General features: G+C 37.4%; 1 protein-coding gene across 1 annotated transcript in view; it reads right to left on the reverse strand.

Moving 5' to 3' along the window:
- Nucleotides 1-260: 260 nt before the first annotated feature.
- Nucleotides 261-25,474, reverse strand: part of exoc4 (exocyst complex component 4) — a 109,766-nt gene continuing 84,552 nt past the window's right edge. The window contains exons 16-20 of the mRNA XM_017414901.2: nucleotides 24,667-24,845; nucleotides 16,015-16,159; nucleotides 12,859-13,037; nucleotides 12,507-12,666; nucleotides 261-2,616 (exon numbers count right to left, since the gene is read on the reverse strand). Coding sequence (XP_017270390.1) covers nucleotides 2,379-2,616; nucleotides 12,507-12,666; nucleotides 12,859-13,037; nucleotides 16,015-16,159; nucleotides 24,667-24,845 — 901 coding nt within the window. The 3' untranslated portion in view covers nucleotides 261-2,378. The remainder of the gene's footprint in view (nucleotides 2,617-12,506; nucleotides 12,667-12,858; nucleotides 13,038-16,014; nucleotides 16,160-24,666; nucleotides 24,846-25,474) is intronic.

The raw sequence follows: 25,474 nt of genomic DNA on the forward strand, positions 1-25,474 counted from the left end.
CCATAAGTAAAATAGAACTCTAAATTAGTTTTAAAAAATTGTACAATTTGTAAACAAAAATATTTTATACCTTTATAAAAACTGTATGCATTCAGGTTCTTAATAAAGCATTTATTCAAGATGACCGTGACAAACATGTGAATGGGTCCAATTTAGTCTGATCCAAATTTTGCAATTACTGACCACGGTTAAACCTATTACACAAACTACAAAAAGGACAGTGTAGTTTTGTAGAAATAAACATGATCAACACATTTAGCTGCAGAGTTACCACTTTATTGCATTAGATTATCCATTTGAATTCAGTAAAATTTATTACAGAGCAGTTTTATTAATACCATCCTGAACCTTGATGAGTTCACTGCATGGATTTATGCCAACATCAGCAGTTTTTTAGGTGTTATGCTGTCTTTGTTTATTTTCCCCTCATGCCTCTCTGAAGAACTTCATGCCTAAAGCCTTGTCACACACAGCACATCACACCTGTCAGGTTAAGAACATTCTCTAGTGTTGATTTTAGATCTGACTGGCTCCAGTGAAGTAGGACAGAAACAACTTTACTCCACCAAAACAGCGATAGGCTGCCATGTGTGGAAGACAGTTCATGTGTGTTTGAACACTCACCAGCAACTGAAAAATATGAAAACCATGCAAGCAAACTGCATTAAATACACAAAAAAGAGACAGGAATTTAGGATGCCTTTTTTCTCTTTATTAAGGTGGACACTGAAAAATAATGTGTGCCAAAATGAGAAATTTCAGTGTTTCAAAGGAACAACAACTAGAGAACACTACTGAAGAATTTAAACTTGTTCAGTCCAAAAGCTTTGTGTAGTACAGTTCAATACATTCTTTAGTAAAACATGAATAATATCTTCAAATAGATGTACAAAATCAGGATTCAGAATCAAAGAGAAACAAAAATAACGTAAAAAGAAAACTAATGCATTAGTTTTACCAGTTTAGTTTATAAATAAAAGCCTGAACAGAAGAAATGGTTTTGACTTACATGTATGGCTTCTTCTGGACATTTGTAAGCCATGTTTTTGCAGTGTGACAAAAAAAAAATAGGATGATACAGTTGGTTAACATTATGTTAAAATTTCCCCTATACAAGCTAGCAAAACTAGTTTCAAAGTGAAGAGATGAATGGGCAAATCTTAGATTTTACACCAAGTGTGCATTTTAGAGAAGTAGGCGAACCATTCAGCAGCTTCACTGTTGTTTTCCCATCGATTTCAGCCTATGTGTCATTATGATGGATTGCTCTGTGGGCTTCAAGGAGACCTGTGCTGGGCCTGCTGTATTGACAGGGCTCCCATTTCTCTCTCCTCCACTCGTTAAATACTTCTCTGCGGAGTTAATGAACGAAAAACAGGGAGAGCTGCAGGGAGGGGAGTTATTTGTGATCTCCTCTTGTCTTTGAACGTTAGGTTCACTTTAAAAGACTTAAACACAATAGGAATTGCATTGTTTCACTTTGAAAAGTTTGAACAATGAATGCATTGTGATGCAACACCTAGTTCTTGACGCAAAGACTGAAAATGTAACAATTTACTAAAGAATCCAAATAATGTCAGAAAAAAGATATTTATTACAGTCTTCTTAGACCAATTTAAAAAAATAAATCCATTTACTCAGTGTCAGGCCCCAAGTTTTCCTCCCAAACTTTCAGAAAAACAGTCCGATAAACAGATTTTCAGCAACTACAGATATAATACAAGTCTCAGTAAGGGAAATCTTTTGGGACCAGCTTAAATTGGCAGCAGGCGGAAGATGTGGCCTCATTCAGACAGTCTAATCTGGCATCTGTTATTGCAGACAGAATCAGTGAGCCCATGGGGGCTGGCAGAAGAGGAGAGATAGAGGTGTAATTGAGAGCAGCAGTTTGTATATAATAGGAAAATGAGATGAGATGGGGGCCCAAGTTCGGGTGACTGTCCTAGACGGTCCCTTTTTAACTGGAGCTGTTGTTAAGGAGAGCTGAGGATTGTTGGAGTTTTGGAATGCAGGGCACATTTGTCATGTCTTTTGAAAAGTGAAAACTGACAATAGAAGTTACCTGATATAGAAACTAGACTTGCAAAGTTTGCAGTTGTGTAGGTTGTCATCTCATCTCCCAATTAGGGTGAGTCAGTATAGCGTAAGCTCTTATAGAATCTCCATATTCAGAGTGGGAGGGATGTAATTTCCCAATCAGACATTGACTACAGTGCCTTTCATCACATCAGGCAAGAAAAAACACACTTTCCATCAACAGACTTTTAAAACCTCATGTCTAAAGCATGTATCAATTTCAAATATCCCCCTTCCTGCAAGTTGTTCTCCATCTTTACTCTTGCAAATAATATACACTTATCTATTCCTGTTTCAGATCCCTACACAGTGGTGATCTTTTTGTCCTTGGTGGCCTGTTTGATGGCGGCCTGCTCACAGATGATCTCCTTCAGCCTCTGGAGTCGGGTGTTTTGGGTGCTCAGGTCCCCGACACCTGTCTGACTGCGATGGAGTAATGACAGGGCGTTGATGTACTCCAGCTCAGTGTAGCGAACACCCTGGTCCACCACCAGGTTCAGCAGCTCATCTGCAGTGTTGTACAGCATTTCATAGTACTGCCTGAAAGAGGTGGAGAAAAAAATGTTATGGATAGAAAAAAAAAAGGTGGACTGCCACAGCAAGTAAAGAAAAGCTTGAAAATCAAGGGAAAGAAGTAAGGAGGAGAAATAGAAAAAACAGACACTTTCAATATACCTCTGTTTTTTCTTTTTCCAATGCAGAATCAAAGGCACATGGACAACAAAGAGAGAACACAAAAGCCAGAATAACCACTGTTGCTGTCAAGCCCAATTTTCTTAAATAGGACTTCAAGGACCTCACCCTGCTGCTGCTGAGAGTCGAAGGTAAAGAGAAAACATATACTGGCTTCGAACAACCAAGACTGCTCTAATGAAACATTGCTGACAGGCAAAAGAGGAAGGAGTTGTGTGGGGAATGAATAGGTCTTTAATCAGGAGCAAATGCCTCAATGGGCCATTTGAAAGAGAGCATGAGGAACATACTGATAAAGCAGGTGCACAGAGGGACACAGAGTTTTGTGAAATAGCTCACACTTTCACCCGCTGACTAAAATTGCACAAATAAAATAAAATAATAAATATTCTTTGTACAGCTTATCACGTTTTTACAGAATTCTTCAAGGTGGAGTTTTGCATGTTAAACATCCTGATTGAGGCACATAATTGACCTGTTTGTTGATAAGTATGGATTTTAGTTGGATAAGGCAACAAAAGTACAAATCAAACATTCGCAAAAAAGATTTAGAGGTAAAGTAATGTATTAAAGTGTGCTGAGAAGGACATACTTTCTTTCTTTGCTTGGAGGTAAATCAGGTCAAATACCTTGGAAAGTAAAAGCATGTTCCTGTGTTGCACTGCATTAAAGCACAAAAAGGAAAAAAAGCCCACAAAGTGCCCCAAGGACCAAATGTAGAATGATAGAAAATGTTGTTGTAAAATGCAGCTTTTTCATCCCTTCTGTTTACACATTTTCAGTTCAGTTTTTTTTAATCACAGTACAATTGTTTTTATGCATGCTGTGAAAATATTTGATTTTATTTTCCCCAGCTAATAATTATTTTTATTAAGTTCTAAAAATTAATCATGTTTGATTATTATCACCCGTGCCAAAGATGAAATGCAATAATGGTTTTGTTCATGTCTGTTTGTGTGTGTGTGTGTGTGTGTGTGTGTGTATTTGTTTGTAGTGTCAGCAAAATATCTTGTGAAGCACTGAACAGATTTAATGATACTCCCAGAAAGTAAGCATTGACCGTAAATGTATAATTGCATAACTTTTGGAGACAACCCCATTCAAGATGGCTGCCACAGCTAAGCAACCTTAACACAAGAATGGCTATGGGTTAGCCAGTTTTACAGATATTGAGGTAAAATTTGATGTGGTAGTTGCAGACAGTCAATAACAACACATACTCCCCTATTGTGGCATCTTTCAATAATGCATTATATCACACATAATGTTATTTTCAAGGTTTGACCAAAACAGTTACTTAATTCTCATCATAACTGTTAATTCTCATCATCTTAGTCTTAGTCGATGAAAGGTGACAAATGATATGAATTCCTTTAAGGAATACTTGGCTTTTTTTTTTTTTAATTTATTTTTAAATCAGCCAATACTTTTTCTGATGAGGGCATACATCATCAATGTTCAGTAATTAATTTACTGAATTTGTGTGAGTAATGACAGAGAGGACCACAGTTTAAACTGCTGCAGTGCTACTTTTCCTCCTTGGAAGAAAGAGAAGCTTCCTTTATTAGAATAAACTACCCACCTTGGCCAAGGACAGGTGCTGGTCACTCAACAGCACAGACTCCTGCTGCTCTGTGAGAGCACAAAGATACTCAAGAATGATAATGGCAGCCCTGTTAAGCAAACAAAATCACTTGCAGAGGCTTTAGAGATGTGGAAAAAAAGAGTGAGAGTTCTGTTTTTAAACATTTTTTGTGACAGCAAAAATTAAAAAATTAGACCTTAAAATGCATCTTGGCAAAAGATGTGCTCTGTGTTGCCATAAAAAATAAAAATAATTCAAATATTTCTAATATGACTCAGGAAAAAAAAATACAAGGAAATATAGTTTTACCTCATTAGTTTGGGCCCCCCCACCCATTTCTGAGTCGTTCCCTTTTAGTAGCGTTCATTTTCAATGCTAACGAGGCATTAATGAACACTTAGGGAGCTTCTGTTCTTCTGCTTCTGGGTTTTATGTGCAACCATTTTGAAGATTCAACAGTTGAGAAACAGACTTTTAGAATGAATTATGGAGGGGGAAAAGTAATAAAATGGAGCCTTTGAAAAAAAATGAAAAGACAGATCACTAAAAAGATAAATGAGGAAAGGAGGTGCATAATATCTGTTTTTATGGCCTTCTCTTGACAAGTGATGCCCTTGATCATCAAAGCATTTGCATTCTGTCTCACTCTTCAGCCTGCTCTCAAGGTTTTATTCCTTTTTGTTGCCATCCTTGAACTGATCCATTTTATAAAGAAAGTTGTCAAAAATGTTGAATACCACTAGTTTATGCTCAAAAAAGGAAGACTAATGTTAGAGGTTTAGTCCTATATTAAAATACATTACATCACTGAGCTTGTGACCTTTGAGTTATTAAATGCCCTAACATGCCCCTTCATCTTCTTAATCATTAAAGTATACATATGCTGTGTGACAAATAATTGTCCAAAAAAGAGAAAATAACTATAATAAATAACTATGGCTGTAAATCAGTCAGTTTAATGTATAATGAGCTAGAATTTGATGTAGTAGTAGTTGATAGTCTGAGGGTTACATCTTGTGATGTCACATAAGTTTGCGCATAACATTATTTTCAAGGTTTGACCAAAACATCTGCAACTCCCTCATTTCTAAACACAAGATTAACAGAGTCTAAAACTGGCATGAAAGGTGACGGACATTATGTGTTCCCTGAATGAAGACTAGGCCTTCCATTTTTAACTGCAGAGGAAAACTAAATCTACAGTTCAGTTTGTCATTCTTTCTGTGGCAACTTATGTTAAAACAGCTAAACTGCGTCCACAGAAAGAGAGGTGCTTGGCTGTCAGCTGGCTCCTAAAAGCGCGTGTTTGTTTGGGTGTCTGAGCCAGCTGGCAATCTGGCCTCTGCTCATCACACAGGGGAGGGGGCTGGTTCAGGAAACGAAAAAAGTGTATTCGTGTGTGTGTGTGTGTGTGTGTGTGTGTGTGTGTGTGCCGATCTATCCATGTGTCTGAGTGATGTATGTTAGTGTGTGCTGAAAACACTTTCAAACAGTTCATTACCCAAGCAGTTGGAAAGCTATTTGCCGAACAGGGAAAGGCTGTTAATAAGATTAAAATCTCTCCGCACCCCACCATCAAGAAAGAACCCCTTGTGACATCAATAACACACAAACACACACTCACCCCCTCCTTTTGTTGAGTAGCAACTAGTTAACGAAACAAGCCTTATTTTTCAAACAATGCCAAAGTGAATTGTTTTGATTGCCCTCCTCTTTAGAGTCTTTATGGCCCTCAGCCCCCCTCTGTGCACCCTCCCTTTTCACGAACCCACAAAAGCACACGCAGTAATTTTTTGCCAATTTTCACCTGCTTCCTCCAGAACTCCAATCTTTAAGAGTTTTGATTTAGTAATCAGCTTTTGTGTATGCGTGCGTCAACATGCCTCCATGGAGTGGGTTCTATTAAATTTTAATTAGCTTCCCCCTGCCTTCCCTCATATGCCAAAAATATTAAATAAATTTACGATGCAGGGATACGGTGCAGGACGGACACATGACAATGGCACAAGAGAAACAGTGGGGAGTGGGAAAAGTGAGAGAAAGATGAGATTCAGCACAATTCATTTCCCCTCATTTCTAGCGTGCACGATATTAAAGCCATTACCGGCTGCCTCTGTCAGCACGTTTGGAACAACACATTAGTTAGTGGGGAGAGATGAAAAAGAAGGGAAGAAATAATGGGCAAGTGTAAGAATCAACCTCTTTATCAGCTGGAACCAAAGCTTGTTGCTGCTGTAACAAACCCCTAGGTTGGGAGCAACAAAAAACGTGTTTCACTTGCTTCCTGTCATTTTTGTCTCACTTGAAAATTTATAACCACATTTAAGGCAACCATAAGTTCCACTATAAAGCAAGAACACAAACTCCTTTCTTAAAGTTCAAGCAATATAAGGCTGGGCTGTGGTGTGTTCTTCAACTTGGCTGCTCAGTAAAGGTAGCATCTCACTGGACTGCAGCTGTTGGAGACTAGTCGGGGACTCAAAGTTATAAGAAAAGTGCAAGGAAAAAAAGCAAATTTTCAGTTTTTCTTTTGTTTTGCAAAGACTAGTCACAATGTAAACAAAACATTTGAACACAATGAAAAAAACCTTCACTTTCGAGATACATGTGGTTAATAAAACCATTAAATATTCAATTTAATTATTTTGTAATGTAGTATAGGTAAAAAAAAAACACATTTTGCTGAGACACACACATTGGCTATGATGCTTATTTTTGTTGTCTTCCAGTTGTAAACTACAGAAGATGCTTGCGCATTTATCCTGCCCTTCAGATTATGCACACATAGACCTGTTGTGGACCCTGACATTTTTGAACCTGCAACCCTTTTTACTGGCTTTATTTTTCCTTGAGATCAGCCACTCAGGTGTGTGGCACTACATTTTCCCTCTCTAAAAAAAGCTGTAAGCCAGTTTGCTTCACTTCTTTTATGTTTTTCTCTAATAAATCTTCCCTCCTCTGCTCTGACAGTAGTAATATCTAACTGTAGTGCTGGAAAGCATGTGTTACTATGACAACTGGAAACCAAGTTCTGTCAAATCCAGTCTTAGCTGCAGTCTAATTATATTTTAACAGGTTTAATGTCGTGTTTAAGAAATGTATCTTTTTGTATGTTTTTAAATTTGACTATAAAATGTAGTTAAAGTACATTTAGTTCATTTTCATAAATCTTAAGGCCAAGGGTGATGTTTTTTTTTAAATTATAAGTTAAAATCTAGCTTTATTGTACGGTACTGTTAAATTTAAATATGTAATCTTAGTTGTAATCTTAGTGTAAATATCTTTTTGGCTCTTTCTGCTTATCAGTAATGCCTCTCTCGCTCCCTTCCGTCTCTGTCTCCCCCCAGAGCGCTGCATTTGTCTCTCCTCTGGTAATGAGCAAAGGTTTGCAGAGACTCAAACTGAAGCTTCATCAGCAAAGACCAGTCTCATCATGCTGCACTACGCACAAAAAACACACACAATGATGGGAGCACGCAACATGCACAAACTCTAACTAGCTTCATCAGCAAAGACAACTGCCATCATGCTGTGAGGTGTGCATATATTTAAACACATACAGGCTTCATCAACAAAGACCAGTCCCAGTGAATGGCATCATCAACACAGAAAACAGGCGCAGGAGAAGAGAGAGACTGAAGGCAGATGGAGAGAAGAAGAATTTCAATTCAGCAGAGGCAGCGCAGGTGATTGGACTATAACAAAAAAAAAAAAAAGACGAAGGAAAAAAAGGACCAAGAGTGGAAGGAGAGAGATAAAGTAAGAAACACAAGGTGACAGGGAGGGAGACAGAAGCGACAGTGTACTGCAACCTGGCTTAAATACAAACGCTTTTATCTGTTGACACCCACTACCTCCTGACATGGCCGTCAACTGTACTTATTACCACATTCTCTGAGGACACAGCAGCCTGTCACCTTGACACACACGCACACGAAAGACAGTTTATTTGCCGACATTCTGATTCTCAGAGATGCACAGGTACTGGGGGTGGGGGGGGTGGTGGGGTGGGGGGGTACACTTTGGGAAAACACAGAGTACAAAAGCTTCTTGTACATTACACACATGCACACTGGAACACTGCAGTAATTTCCAGCAGCAGACAGGTAGGTGAGATGGGCTGAACCCTGGGGTGTCTCCAGAGTGAGACTGTCAGACTGCTGTTTAGCCTAACTGGTTGGCTAAGCGGCTGTGAGTCTGCAATGGGTGTTATGACAGTCTGCAACCTGCCTACATGGGTCACTGGACAGCTCAGAGCTTCACCTTAAGTGTAACAATGCTTCAGTCTGTGCACAGAAACACACCCTAAATGCTACTGCAGATAAAAGATGTTTACACTGACAAAGGAGATCATTTATTCAGTCTTTCCTCTGCTGCAGGTCACTCTTACTGTGTCTAAACACATTCTTGTACAAAATATGGCTCAAGTGTTAAGAATTGTGTCTTCAGAAGCTTTTTCTCGTACTGCAGCGCTGTATCAGTGGTGGGGCTGCATTGCCTCAAAAAACGATCACAATAGTCAGCGCTAAGCTTTAGGAACTCCTGCAAGCAAATATAAAAAGTGCACTTTGCAAACATTTTTGTTCTGGCTCTTTATGCTGGATCATCCAGGCATTTAAAATGTGGTATTTTCAGGGGTTTTTTCCAAGCCGTGACAAAAAACAAAAAGAAAATGGTAATATGAAGATAGTGTAGGGGAAACAGATGGAGAATCAGCAGCTCTAAACTGGTATCTAACATTTGTTTAGTCAATTTATTGTATGCTTTTATTTGTTTGCCATTACATCTAGCTAGAATTTAAATTCTGTTACTTTATTAGAGCAAGCAAAATTAAAATATTTTCTTCTCAACAAAATCAGATGCAATGTATTCTTTCAATGCATTATTTGGCATAATCAAAGTACTGCACAAAAAGCACCAAATAAGAAGTACCTCAAAGTCTTTTTTTACATGAGCATCAAGTAAATAGGTCTAAATGTACAATTTAGTTCGTTTTTAATTTTGCTTATAAAAATATGTCTCAGCCACTAAAATATTCTGCTGTTATTTTAGTGTTGAAATCAAAAGGTTAACTGTACTTAAAATGAGAGGTGAAATGCTTTTCTAAGGGTTACTAAATCTATTTGGGGATTTTCTATCATGAGTAACTATTGGGGCTTCTGGTCTTCAAGATAAAGGGCTCACAAACAACTTCTCTTGTTTATCTTATCGCTTCTCCTGTCAAGAAACTACCAATAAGCATAAACAGAGAGAGAGGTGGCTACAAGGGACAATAAGAGGTGATCAGAGGAGTGATATGGCTGAGAGTGCAGTCAATACACACCCACACACACACCCACACCCCCAGAGATGACTTTGCAGTGATACACAGGTCTGCAGGATGAGCCACAGAACCGACTCTGAGCAGATGGTATGAGTGTGTGTGTGTCCACTTATGTTTGTGTGTGTGTTTGACCTTGACTTACAAGCTTATGTTGCTGCCAAACTTCTGACTGAGTGACAAGAGACTGTTATAGGACAAAACAAATACACCTGCTATCTCTCTCTCTCTCGCTCTCCCTCTCTCTCACACACACACACACACTTGGGTTATATTAGCTGGTGCAATATTAGCTACTTATATACTGTAAGTTTTCATAGACTTGTTTACTTTTTTATTTTACAGTACAAAAGCCCTGATTCAACCACAAGGTGGCACTGTTTCTTAATCTGTCTTTTATACAGACAAAGCACAGTCAAATTATATGTGTGTGTGTGTGTGGGTGTGTGTGTGTAGGTGCATGTGTTCATTTGTTCTGCAGAGCTGGTTACCAGGCCTCACTGTAGTTTTATCTCAGATCATTGCCCGTTATGTTGTTTGTGTCCAGGATCTTTTACACACAGTTAAACCCAAAACACAAACACAGATGAACACGCATCCATAAAAACATATAGGCAAGCCCCTGCAGCCTTCCCTTAAAGCAGATTTCCTGCTATGAGGACTTCCTTTTCTCCTCTTCTTTCTTCAAAAGTGGTAATAATCTTTTAGTCCCATTTTTTGACTGTTTTCCACTGATTATTCAAATCAAACAATGTTAACTTTTTCAGTATCTTCAGAATAAAATTGCTTCATCTAAAAATGGGGTATGTATTGTACATATGAATCTGTACAAACAACGTGGAGTGTGTTTTATTTATTAACCATATTCCATTGAGAGTTTAATTGTGACATAAATTAGAAGTGCACCAGAGTTTTCAATTTGACCTCCTCAGTGACATGTCCACACTGGTGGGGTGGAAGCAATGGGTTTTACTTCAACCAGGCAGGACTGGTTTGTGACAGATGAAGAAGTGAACAAACTACAGCAAGAGATGGAGCAGTCGACCACAAACAGGAAAACCAAGTAAGCATCTAAGAAAAGTTTTTGATGTTTGAGATTAGTAAAAATAACCCCATTGCATTCTGATGAAAGATAGAAAAAAGTGATTGACAAGTAGGGATGGGGTCAAGTTCACATCTAAGCATTTATCACATGCATGCATAGCTGTGTTCAAAAAAATTAATCATTATCAGAGGGAGGCAACACAAACTCCAAACTAGAGTTTTAGTTTATATACAAAAAGCAAAACATTTTTTACAAGATATTGTTGTGTAATAAACCTTGAGTCAGGTCGCCCTAAAGGTCAACAACCTTGACATATAAGTTGAAGCTTGAAATAAAATAAATTAACTATTGTAATTGAATCCAATTAATTTACTTTTTCCAGGCAGTGAAGCCAGTTCTAATAACTGGATAAACACTTCATTAAAATTCCCAATCTATATATAAAATGTGCTAATTACCTTTTGGTGAGGAACTGTGCATAAGTGAGCAGAGAGATTCACAACAGGTCTGTGTATGTGACTCTGTCTTTTGTGGGTTTTTGTGTGTGTTATGAAAGAGTCTGAATCTTGGAGCCGGAGGCCGGCCAATCCAAAAAGCCATGAATGTGTAAACAATGTGCTTTGCAATTCCTAATCAACACCTCCACGCCGCCCACGCCTCGTAATCAGAGAGAGTGGGAGAAGGAGAGAAAAAGACACAAAAGCCATCACCTCCATTTCTGCATAATCAAGGTTGACAGAGGGTAGAAATAACATGCTAATCACCTCCACTACCAGTACAGTCCAGTCAAATTCCGGTCATTACAGTTTGTCTCTAAGTTTTGTGTTTGACTTTTGGAGAACTTGGTTTGCCAAAGTGCTGAAATGTGCCACTGCATACAACAAACAAAAATACCTGAGGTCCAAACTCACCCATTTACTTAAAAATATGCACTTCTGGACTTTTTTCTTTCCCTGACCCCTCACATATTTCTCTATCTTATGCCTTTCCCTTTCTTTTACAATATGCTCTCCTGGCAAGGACAGACTCTTCTTAAAAAAAAAAAAAAAAAAAAAAAATAGGAGGAGGAAAAATAAAAATTTCATGAATACAGTGAATTGCTTACTTTTTTTTGCCTTGTTCACAAAAAGGTTGGCGCTTTTATTTCCAACATATCTGTCAGGGCTGGGCAGCACAGGGAAACATCAGGTAGACTCACAAAATTTAAATGCATGAATGTGGAATAAACACAAAATACCACGTGGACACAATATACAGAGTGGTGGACAATCTGTTCCACCATCTGTTGGCCTTGCACGTTGACACCGTTGCCTTCTGAACTTGAGGACATTATGCATGCCTGTGTGCGTCTCTCTAAGTGTGCTAGACTGTTACTCTGTTTCTGACCTTTCTTGCCTCATTTTATGTAATGTACTAATATGGAAAACTTAAAATTTCAGCCAAGACTGACACAAAAAGGCACGTTATTGCCACCTCTAAATCAATTATCTTTGTGTTATGAAACTATTGTCATGACAACAGTAAAATCTAAAAGAAAACAGTCATTTTCAACAGCAAGGTGTCATAAACATTCAGGGATTTAGATCTCTTTTAAAAAGTGAAATATAAGAAATAATTTGAATGCTACTCTTGTCTAATGATTTCACCTCTCATGCAAATCAATACAGAAGTGCTGCACAACCAGTGTTGCATATTAGGTGTATGACGCTAAAAGGAAGGTGCTGTGTTTACTCCAGATGAGCTGTATTGTTGGCTCGCAACACGGGAATTTAGAACAAATCTCTGACCTGGCAAAGTCAAGGTCAGCCTCCCTCGACATGGTGATGTTGGTGAGGTTCTGCTGGAGGACAAAGATGTTTCTGCACATCTTCTTGATGCCAGACTCACTGATCCGCTTAAAGTACTGAGCGCCGTTGATCAGGATGCAAGAAATCAGATGCCCAAGCCCTAGTTAGAGAAAAGAGAGAGGGTTCATAAAAAGAGAAAAAAACTGTGGTTGATGATCTGTACAGCGGCTAATTTGAAAAAGGAAGGGAGACTAAGGTTAAAAACAAACATGATTTCTCTCAGATGCTTATTAAACTTGGGAAAACCATATCAAAATATTCATTGAAACTCCCCCCACACAGCCCTGCTTACCTTCGAATATATACTGGAACTTGTGCTGCTGCAGGGCAGCTCCCATGGCTTCCTCAATGGCTGAGATGTCCTTGTTCAGTTTGACCACCAGTGGGTCATAGTCCATGCTTTCCACATTAGCCACAATGGCGTAATTTCCTTGCTTGGTCAGGGGGATCAGGTAATGGAAGCAATGCACTCTGGAGTGAAACAGGAGAAGATAGCAAAGCATAGAGATCAGTGATGAAATGGACAATTATATGCTAAAGAATATTCTGATGTTTGATTTGTATCAGTTTGATGAGTTGTCAGTAAAGTTACACCTGTTCCATTTCTATAATTTCCAATTCACCCCTTTCATAGTCACCTGCTGATAAGCTAAAATTACCTGTGACTGTGGCAACACTTCTGAACAACAAGAAAAAAAGATGTGAACGTACATATACATTTTAGTATATTATTCTCTGTCCTTGTGTGTATAAATGGGTAGAATGTGAAGTGTGTATCTACTTTTAATTCATATAATTTCTTTAGAATTCCTTTTGTGCAAGTACTTGTGATATAACCACTTATACCACAACATCACTGTTTGATATCATTAGGCCAAGCACTGTTAGGGATCTGATGACTGTTAATACAAAATACAGTAACAGTAAATTTTTGGTTACATTTTTAATCATTTTACAAAAATTTACAAAAACTACAAAACGTTGAGGTTAGCATCTAAAACCCTAGCTTTAGTTTAAAGGTATTTATAACTAAAAAGAGTATGTGTTTAGAAATTAACACTTGAATATGTTACACATTATTTTACAAGAGTTTCAAAATAATTGGGCAGGGTCTAATTCTAATCTGATGTTTGAAGGAAACAGGTTTTGTGAACCCTTAATTTTCAAGTCATCCTTAGGCTGGAAAAAACAAAAATCTATTTGAGGGAAAAATACAGCTCAACAACAATAACAACAAAAAAAGCCTAATAATTTAGGCATTTTATCCATGAAGGAAAACAATGATCATTTTCTAAATTAATAAAAATTCTTCAGTTCCTAGCATTACCCTAAGCAGAGAAGATTTCATGATAGTAAGTACAGATGATGTACACAGGATTCAAAAAGTATTAATAAGTCTCAAGAATAGAAAGAACAGATTAAGCTTCACCTAAAATATCTTTAAAAAGGCAGTACAGTTCTGGAACAGCATCAGAAGCATCCAAATATCTTCTGAATTTTATATGTATGTATTCCAAGCTCAGATTTAGACAAAACACAAAGCTGATTGGTTAACACTTCACAGAACAGATGAGCCATGATCCAAATACCAAAAACAACCAAGAAGTTCATAAAGATAAAAAGGTGAAACATTTTGCATTAGTTGAGACAGTCACGTGATCAAGATGTGTTTAACTTGCTAAAGACAAAACTCACAAACAAACAAGTGAAAACAGCTGCAGTAAAAGCTGACAAAGCATCAACAAGTATGAAATCAATACTTGGATGGTGTTCAAAGGTTCCACATTTTATGCAGTCATTATCTACAAAGGACACTCAGCAAAGAAAACACATATAAAAATGAAGGCCTATACGTCCTAAACATTACAGAACTGTAACTTGGATATGATTTGTTAAGCAGCTAAAAGAAACATTTTGAAGAATCCAACTGTTATTGGTACTACCTATACACCATATATCACTTTCAAACCTTTTTACAACATGCTCCATTTCTGTGTTTACTTTAAAACCTACAGCTTTGTTTTATACCCTTCAGGACCATATAAGGCTATTGTTTGTCCAGTTTCAAAAAGTCGATACTTTCATAATTTCATAATCTCATAATCACAGTGCCCAGAGTGTTAGGGTATGAAATGATATGGGTGAACGTCTTTCCCCCTTAAGGTAAACAAAAAAACTAAACACAAAAAAACTCCACATATTAAATGCCTCAGTCACTGATCACGCTCTCTTTGCTCTTCAATCATTTCTCCCACTTAGCTTCTGTAGATACTTTCTTTAACCCCCACCAACACTTTAACCTCACTCATCTCTCTTCCGTCTCTTCCTTCGTTCCCCCTTTATTCTTTCTTTTTTTTTTCATGGCTTCATTTAGTTGGTACCACTATCAGGGGAAATTCACGAGATGGCGAGACTCAATGGAGTGTAGCATATAGCTAGACATCAGCCTCAGGGAGGGTTTTCTACTGAAATCATCAACAATATTGCATAAGCTACACAATGGACTATAGGGAGGGATGGAAAAAAGATGGAAAAGGATGATGGAGGACTATTAGTGGTGGTGGTGGGAGTGAAAAAGTATATGGTGTGGTAAATTAACTTAGGTATTGACATTCAAAACACATACTGAAGACAGTGTATGCACTTCTGACCTAATGCGTTTGACAAGTTCTTTTTGCTCAGTGAATTTAATGTCTTCTGTGATGTTGTATGGTATGTAGTAACTAGGTGATGCATACTTTATATGTTTACGCTAACATTCTTGCAGTTTCTTGAGCGATAAAACAGAGCTGTAGCAATACAGTTATATCGTATCTTATGAAAAAAAAAGTCGAGACAAATGCAACACCTTCTGGCAGCATTGCATCATTGGATGTGTCCGTTGACAGTCACAACATGAAAATAAGGATCTTGATGTGTTCAGGCTCATTGTCACGTTTGACAGAAATCAAGACGGCGCCAGTGTGTGATATAGCAGAAAAAAGGGTTGTTGTGTTTGTGCACATGGGTGGTAAATGGTGACAGCTGGAGAAATTTAATTATTGTACAGCACTTTTTTTTAAATTTTGTTTTAAAACATTATTTGTGTAAAATGGTTTTCAAATCCAACTACTTTGAGGAGATGGGCTAAAATTTAATTCAAAACAACCTCCTTTTTATACAAGGGATTTTTGTTAGCCTAAACTATAACCTAAAAACTGATCTGTTTTTTTCCTGATTAACTCTTCTGAAAACAATTATTTTACAACATAATTATAACGTAAAAAATATGCAGTTTTGTTTGTTCTATTTGTAAAGGATTTAGGAAACTGCATCTGAAAAATGTACCAAGAAATCCCAGAATATTAATAAATCTGCTACAAACCTGACACTGTAGAAACTGAAATTGAATGTGGTAATGTTCAACACTTATATAAACCTTTATTTTTACTTCATTTTTGTTGCATACCTGACCTCCAGATGCAATACCAGAAGACAGCGGTCTGCAATTTCCTGGAAACCTCGAGACAGATCGCTCAGAGTCTGGAGAATCTGCTCTCTGCTACGTTCACTCTCACCAAGCACCTGGCCGTCTGCTGAGCATGGAAAGGCACCTGGGCAAACACAAACAAGAAGGAACAAACAGTAAAATTATTACACCAAGCTGAAGGTAGTAAAGGTATCATCATTCAAAAAGACTTAAGGCAGTGTTTCAGTGTCGAGATTCTGTTGAAGAGCAACTCAGAGCTCCAAAGATTTTGCTTTGTAATTTACCTTGACACCACCCCCAGGAAATGTTTCATCAACTTATCTTTCTAAGTTTGTTCATATTCACGATAATATCCTCCATTTTAATATGCGCCTCTTAATGACATTATAAGCTAAAAGTAAATGACACCAGCTCATTTACATGTGTGTGAAGCTGAACCACTAGTTCAACTTCACACACTTCCTGAGTCCTTCAGCGTGTTCTTATACTTTCTTCCCACCACTTGTGCTGAGGCAGCAGGAGCATGTGTCACTGCGCCGCATTGTAAGGCACACAAAAGACCCAAGTGTGTGTACGTGCGTGTGAAAGGGAGAGAGTCAAAGAGCATGATGAGTATATATAAATTCAGCTCAGTGTAGATCAATGGCCATAAATTAACAAGGAGAGGAAAAGGAGAGAAATTGGCCCCGTCACTCATATGTAAGTCTATTTGGCCAATGAGGCGTGTGTCTATGTGTACGTATGTGTGTGAACAAAGAGTGACTGTTGAGCAAGAGAATGCAGGGGTCCACGATCGATGTGCCGCAGTCAAAGCCAGCTCCATACTTATTCTTCTTGTCCTTCCTAAGGTCACACGTGAATGCAAGCTCGTTCGATTCCATGCACACGTACTCAAGGGCAGAACAGTTGTAAACTATCGTAAGCCCAAAATAACCTGGTGATCTGCCTCTACTCTTCTTGACTCTTCCTAAAGTTATTGTCAAAACAAAAAGTGGAATACAAGACATATACACTTAGCTCCAATGTTTTTGCACAAATTTATTAGTATTGTTATTATTACTAATTGTATCATGTCTTTTTTTAGGGGTCTGCAAAATGGACTAGAAACTATCAGATTACTCTTCTGTTAAGTTAGCTTGGAACTAAAATGCTGTTTGAAACCAAAATTTCTGAACTAGATCATATGCAGCTGTCAAAGTAATTGTGAATACTTTACTGTTGCAGCAGGAAATCAAAAGATTTGATGACTAAAACATAAAAGGAGACAAATGCAAAACTGATTTCACAAGAAGCAAGATGGCCTAAAAGTAAAACAAATGTTTAAAATGGCACCAAAACCTCTTGCATTTTTATTTAATAGATTAACTCTTTTCAAGTGTCCTGCATCAGTCTGTGGTCATTTACACCACCACGCCGCTTTGCTAGGTAGGTGCATTGCGTATACATCATATTATATTTTGCATTTTACCATCCTTTCTGTAGCTCCTTTAAATAAATCTTTATAAGATAAGAGAGCAATGACCTTGAGAAACAGCACTGTGGTGTATGCTCTGGCTGTCCAATCAACAAAGCAAACACAGCCATGGGTTGTGATGTGCCAGTGGTGACAGCTGCTCTTAGAGCCTGTGTATCTGACACGCAGAGATAAAGGCGGAGGATTCTGTTTCTCATTAAAGGTGTGGATGTGATGTGCTGAGCTGTGTATACAGAATGTCTAATATATGTATTGTATGTATGAAATTAACTGCTAATTAACTGTCTTCTTGAGTAAAATTCTTAATGATGTGTATGTGCTGTGAGTGGGAGGATAACACAGTGTTGTTAGACTTCTTGCTGCAGGAAGAGACAGCTTAGAGAAGACTAACGAAGGCTATTTTCTAATATTAAAGCTGCCATTAAATATTACAGTCAACTCTGTCTGTCTGTTAGCAAAATACCTCATGAACCAATGCATGGATTTTAATGATAAAAACTAATCATTTGGCTCATTACCCTCTGGAGTCAACCCAATTCCAAATGGCCAACACAGCTAATAAACCCTAACCTACACAAAGATGGTGTAACTCTGTAACTTTTACAAATATTGAGCCAAATTTCATGTGGTAGTAGCTGAGAGTCATCCTCAAACACTAATCGATCTTGCATTATCACACAGATTTTGTGTTTTCCCAAAACAACTCAAACTCTGCCCCCTCATAAAACGATCTTAGCTTAAAATGCTGGTATGAAAGGAAGTGGGCAATATGCATTCCTTCAAGGAATGCTAGGCCTTTAATTAGGTTAGTATTAATCCAGCTAAATGTGTCTCAGCAACAATAAAAATATTTAAAAAAAAATCTGCAATAATTTCTCTTGGGAGTGAAATATTACATCATTAATTGACTTAATTTGATTGCATTTAGCTGAAGCTCTTTACTCACCAAGGCCAAATTATGAACATAACACTAATACTGTTATTAGAATAAATAGGGATACAGAAATCCGAACTGCAACATTAAATACCATTCGTGACATGACTATTTTCATCAAAATAAACAGACAAAGTAACATTAAAACACTGGCTCGTAAGTCCAATCACAAAACTACAAATTGATAAACAAGCTCCAGTTTCTTTTTTGTCCTCTGAAAGTTTGTCCTCATACTGAGAAACAATTATCTCAGATGAATTTTAATGGAGGACACATTCACTCCTTGCTATATTATATCAATTTGGCCCACTGACAGAAAACTTGTATTTACTGGTAGAAAAGAATAGGTCACAATATCATCAGTAAGTGTTTGCTGCCATAATTAGGCACACAATTGTCATTTTGAGATGAAATATCGCTAATTAAGACAAATAAGAATTTAAAAAACAGTTTTACATATAGGTTTATGTGTCTCTTTCCCTCTGTTAGCTTGTGGTTGTATCTGCAAGAGAGGACACGTCGACCATGCTTTGCCCCTGGAGGTGTTTTTTCCCCATGAAGTGTCAGTGTATATGCACATGGGCATATGCATGAAAGTGACTCGAAGGCTTGTTTCCTCTCATGTGCATTACAATCAGTCACTCTGACAGAAAAAAAAAAGGGATTACTGTGGCACACACAGCTGGAGGTCTCTCTAGGGGGTATCCACGAAGCGCACACACACAGACACACACACACCCATAAAAAACACACACTCCAATTCCTGCCGTTTCAAGCCTGTGCTGCTTTGATGATGCGAGGGAAGCGTCGCAGCATGGGGGGGCGCCATTAGAGTCTGGGACAGACGAGCAAAGGGAGACGACTCATTGGTCCTGACTGACAACTTTCTTGCTCTTTTTTGCGTTTTTTGCTGCATTTCTTTTTCTATATTACAAAAAAAAAAAAAAAAAAATTCAACAATCTTTTGGTTATACGGCTTTTGTGTGTACATGATTAAATGTGAGGATATACATGTTCATATTCTGTATCTATTTATGAACCCATGTGTGGGCATATGAGTGTATGTGCACTATGTTTATCCAATTATTTTTGAGTTTCGTCTGAAGGAAGCGTCTGTTGCTTGCCATCTGTAGAGGATGAAGCTGGAAGACATTAAGGGATAAAATCAGTAATAGAATGATCACACAGCCATACAGCATGCAGGTGGAGACAGAAAGGGACAGCTCATGTTAACACACCTAATCTTACACTCCTTGCCCTGTTTGACATGAAATGCACAAGCAATACCTTGAGAAAAATTAAGAAAACAATAGGACCAAAACTAAATTACAGGTACAGCAACTTTGAATGAATGCATCTCAGTTGCTACCACATCAAATTTAGTCAATTTTACAGTATCTGTAACATTGATTGAATTATAGCTAATTTTGTGTTTTGTCAGGTCAGTTGGCTACACCAACCATCTTGAATCAGCCATCTTGATGAGCATCCAATGACAACTTTCTGCAAGCATCTTCATCCAAAGGTTCATGAGATAGTTTGCTAACAGACAAACACAAAAATATTATTATCTGCCTTCTCCTTTTGGCCATAGGCAATAACAGCTGATAAAAGTTTGATTCAAGATTTGTTGCAAAAGGATGATATGCTCTTCCTCTTCAGAAAAAGAAGAAATATAAACAATATTGTACAAGTTTTAAATGATGAGTAGTTTAGAATTATTCTGCAGATTCTGGTGAGGGATAAACATCTACAACCAAAATCTGAACTCCTGTCCAGACACACAAAGGGGAAAAGAACAAAACGAAACATGAAATAATAATAAAAAAATAAACCAGCTTACCACCTAATTCTACTTAAAAAAAGCAGAACTTCAAGTTAGAATTTTCGAACAGAAGGATGAAATATAACTAAATTACCATCAAATGACACTTTAACTTGTCCTCCAGGCCTCTGGAATGAATATAAATGTTTTCTTAATGAACTTCTACTGATAAATGTAGTCAAAGAAAAAAAAAAGGTACAGCTTAAGGGGATAGACCTGCACTCACTATAGTGAAGGTGAGTCATTCCCGCACCACTGAGAGGAGAAGCACCTTTTGCTACATGGAGATTACCTGATTATTGCCTGGAAAACCAGCAGACTAGATTAGAGGCCTGTATCTACACCCACCTAATGGTGACCAGGCCTACGGCATGAAGGCACCTTTACACACAAGCTTAGAAAGTGCTGATAGGCACAAAATATGGCTTACTAGGATGACATTTTGTTTTGTTTATGCATCTCCTTTATAGTGATTATCACAGAGAAAAAAAAAAAAAATTGAAATAATTTTGTTATTCACAAATATCACAGTCATAGCCAAATTCTACTAGACTCTTACCACTTGAGTAAAATAAAACAAACAAACAAAAAAAAACAGAGGCAAAAGGAAGAAGAAACAACAACAAAAATGAAACAAAGAAATGGCGATAAGAAGAAATACAAAGGAAAAAAGTGAATCAGAAAAGTAAGGAGGAGGAATGAAAGAAAGAAAAAAAGGCAAAACAAGGAGAGGAGAGGAAAATGACTTGTTCATACCTGACTGCTTCTGTAATATAAAATCCAATTTGGAGAGAAATAGACGTGAGGTGTGCGGCGGTGTTGGGGGGGTTGGAGGAAGAGATAAGGCGGGTACTTTTTTCCCTGCCGTACCTACGTCCCATCTTGCGCAGTGCACGATTGTGTACACACATGCACACACGCATCACACTTAAGCCCACACACATGTAGTCCGTCATCAGCTCGGCAAACACTAAATAATGAACAATACGGAGGCTGTCCCAGCATGATAAGTTGCTGCCCTATCCTTCCCATTAGTGCCACCCTCTGGAATTAATGATAATTATGTCACGTCCTGTCCCGCACTTTTATTGAATTCTTATCTGTGAAGAGGCGAAGAAAGCTGTCGTCGGAGGGAGAGGAAAGGAAAGTGTTTAAAAGGAGATACTGCGGTGACAAAGTCAAACCCAAATAAGAATATTTTGCATTTAATTATTTCATTCCTAAAAGAAAAACTTGAGATATGGAACTGCAAAATAGTGCAAGTTCAATGAGCAATCAGAAGTCTGCAGCCTGAGAGTTGTGACAACTGCTGATAAAGGTTGAAGCCTTCTTTATTTCTTTTAAAAAAGGTGCATAAAGTCCCACAGCTCTCAGGGTGGACCTGGAGTAAACACTGCAAGTTTCTGTAGATACTGTAACACTGACTACTGAGCTGAAAGTTGAATGGAAATGTAAAAAAAAAGCAATCACTTTTAATGTTGCGATATGAAGATTATGCTGTCAGAACTCCTTTCAGGTTGTAAATAAACAACGTTTTGATGATTAGAGAATAACTAAATGATTAGGTCCAAATATTAAAATGGTCTTTCCATTAAAATAGCTTAATCATCTCAAGACTGATATTAAATAAGTTATTAAAGTCTACAACTACGCTTTTCTAATATCTAAGTAAGTACATATTTTCAAGTGTTTACATATCCAGAAAATATACCTGATGAAATCATTTAGTTTTTACAATGTCCCATTTTCCCCTCATGATTCAATTATGATTTAGAGGGTTGTAATGCCCAACAATTGTCGATGCATTTCAATTATCTTTAAACTCAAAAGACAATGGCCTTATTTCATACAAATAAACACTGATTTTTATATTTTAGAGTACACAATAACATAATGCCAAAAAACCCTGTTAATTACAAACTGCTGTCCAACAATTAGCATAAATGCTTCCTTAACACTGAAAACACCGTAGATAAGCTAACACAGTTAGCATTATGTTTGCCAAATGTTTCAAAGTCAGTAATAAAGACAGTCATGTTATAACTTCAACTATTATTTTCAGACATATTCTTCAGGGTTTAACAAAGAAAAAATGAAAGATGTGAAAACAGATTTAATGCAACCTGTTTCTACTGCAGGAAGCTATGGTAACTACTGAGATAAACAGCATTTACTCTGCTGAGTCTCTTAAAGACTCAACAGCACAGATTAAATCTATTTTTAACAAAATGTATTTTTAATATTCGAAAATCAGTTCAGAATCATCCATGCCTGCGATATGATGCATCTAAAAATACATTTTATCTCCCACCCTAACTTTTATGTTGTTGTTGTAAATGGTATTAGTTACTTTTTACAATTAGCAAACATTTTATTAGAAACTAATTATACTCTGTAAGACCTTCATTATAAATGTGGTAGCACCCTGCAAATAACCAAGGATCTATTAGACTACCCTTTCTACTGAATTCAGATCTGGCATAGTTTATAATGATTTTTATATAATGACATGGTACATTACCATGCACTGAATAGGCCATTACAGAATGGGTGAGTTAAAGCCATGAAACAATCATTAATTGGTATTCAGAACCATTAAAACTGTGCCAAGAAAATATTCACCCTCATACCACCATGGACAGCCTGGACTGTTGGCAGGTTGGTACCATAGATTCATGCTTTCAAAGCCAAATTCTGACCCTACCATCTGCAGCCTCATAAGAATTTGAGATTTATAAGAACAGGCTTTTTTATTATTATTATTATTTCTGTCTTCCAAACTAGCCTGTGCCCCTTGCAGAGAATTTCTTATCTTCGCTGACAGGAGTGGTCAGTGGCCCATCTGCTTCAAGGTATAGCTCATCACAGTTTAAGAGTTGTTATCTCAAATCCTGTTTTCTTCCTCTTTTTGTTGCTTCTTTCACCAATTATACTTAATAGTATTAGTAAATACATAAAATAACCATAATTATCAGCAGTTTCAAACACCCAGAAGCCCTTTGAAACATCATTCAATAAGATATTTCATATCCATCTGAAAGCCATTCTGATTTGTTAATGTTAGCTAAATCTAATGACCTTTATATATGATTTTACGCACTTCTGCCGTATAATTGGCTGAGTGCATGAATGATCAGGATTACAGATGAGCCTATACCACCTGCACAATTATTAGGCAAGTGGCAACACTGATCTGATCACTATTTCTGAGCACATTTTCCAACTTCAAACCATTTAAACTTGAATGCTAATGAGCCTGATCGTTCTCAAGTTATTCATTGTTGTGGAAAAGGAAAGGACGTGTCTTAAGAAATACTTTCTTCACATTGAATCATGCGTATTCCATCAAAAAAAAGACAAAATGTGCCAAAAACAGATTACTGGGAGTTTGATTAAATTACTGACGTAATGAAAGTTTTGGGATATGCTATTAATGTAGTAATGAGGATAAAAACATTGCTGTAATCAAGAGATCTACACAAATACTACATGTTGGAGGTAAAGACAGAGATTAATGATACAAAAGTGATGACTGAGCAGGGAACGCATGAAAGGGTTCTGATTAGAGTAGACATTTTTTATGCACACACTCTAACAGAAGCAGAACCAAGTATAATAGGAGTGTGTGTGTGTGCATGAGAGTGTAAAGGGCTCTTTGACAACTCCAGTGGAGAAGGTAATGAGTGTGTGATAATACACTCAAACAAGAACTTAATGAGGAACAGGTAAGAGGTGTTGCTGCAGAAGCTTTGCACATATGGATGAAGAAAAACCTCTATCAGACCTGACTGCAACCCAACAACAACAAAAAAAGACAATTTGTACAAGATACATTTTATTTAGATCAATAACTTTATACTGGCCTTAGAGACTGCTAGAAATGTCTTAGTAAAAGGAGTGTGGCGTCACATAAGTGTGCGCCTGTGTTTTTCTAATGTTAAAAGCTTCAAGGAGCCATTGTGCTCCAACAAACAGTTGGTCGTCACAATCTTTTGCATCTCTTGTATCGGAAATTCAAGATTTTCTTAAATTTAATTCTTGTTAGCATGAAAGCCTTTCAATCTCCTTTCAAATGAGAAACACAGAAACAGAATTTGACTTTCTCAAAGCATTCAGCAAGCAGAACTCTTTGTAAAACATAATACTGAGTTTGCAGTAGAAGTAAACAGCAACAGATGTCTGTGTAGGCGATAGTGTGTCGGATGTAAGCAGTAAAAGTAGTGCATATGTCTGTGTTTGTGTCGTAAATATCACATGCAATGCTTTATTTAAATTCATCAATAAAAGACCACCTTAAGATTTATCCAGCTCAAATAGGTGCAAGTTTTACTAAACTCTAGATATAAAGGTAATGAATATGGCATGCATACATCTGTTGAGGAATGTATTTCTACTCACTGGAGGCTTGAAGAGGGTTGGTGAAGAATGCCTTAAGGCGAGCAGCAAGCCATTCCATGCTTTCATGGAGGTTGGCCAGAGCTTTCAGGTCACTGACATCACGCAGGATCTCGTTCTGGGGGATTAATTTGTCTCCCAGGTTTCCGGTCAGCACCTCAGACTCCTTAGCAAAAGCAGCTCTGAAAGGTGGAGAAGATGAGTCACAGAAGAACTTATGTGGTTAGAATGAACAACGTCATTTTGATTTTTACAAAAAAATGACTCAGATGCAGCTAACAAAAATAGATTTTGTCAAAAAAAAAAAAGTAGTAAGAGAAGCATATGTGAAAAAAAAAATGCTTCCTTTGTTTTGCTTTCCAGAAATGGTGCTTTCCTAGTTGCAGAAAAAGCAACTAGTGTGCAGAAAAAGTGAGACTAACAGAAAAGTTTTGTAGGAAATTCAAATGTGATGAACTGTTGAACGGAATACAAGTATATTACTCACACAAAATTTAGAATAATCTCATTCTCATGAGCTCAGGGATGTGGGGTTGAAATATCACTGTGACCTTTAAAGTGATGCACAGGGATGAAAAGTAGAAAGGCTACAGGCTTGATAACTAGATGGATACTTCGATAGATCAGGCTGAGCAGGCAGGCAACCAAACAATGATGGAAATATAGAAGGATTTGTCTAAACAGTTATCTTAAGATGAAGAAGTTATTTCTAGTTTAAATGGTTGGGGAGGAAGTAACAAAACATTTAGAAAAATGGCAACAATAAAGATGCATTTTATGTAAAAGGACTTGGTGGTGGTGGAAGGATATT

This window comes from Kryptolebias marmoratus, linkage group LG18 (genome assembly GCF_001649575.2).
Source record: "Kryptolebias marmoratus isolate JLee-2015 linkage group LG18, ASM164957v2, whole genome shotgun sequence".
NCBI classification, from domain to species: Eukaryota; Metazoa; Chordata; class Actinopteri; order Cyprinodontiformes; family Rivulidae; genus Kryptolebias; species Kryptolebias marmoratus.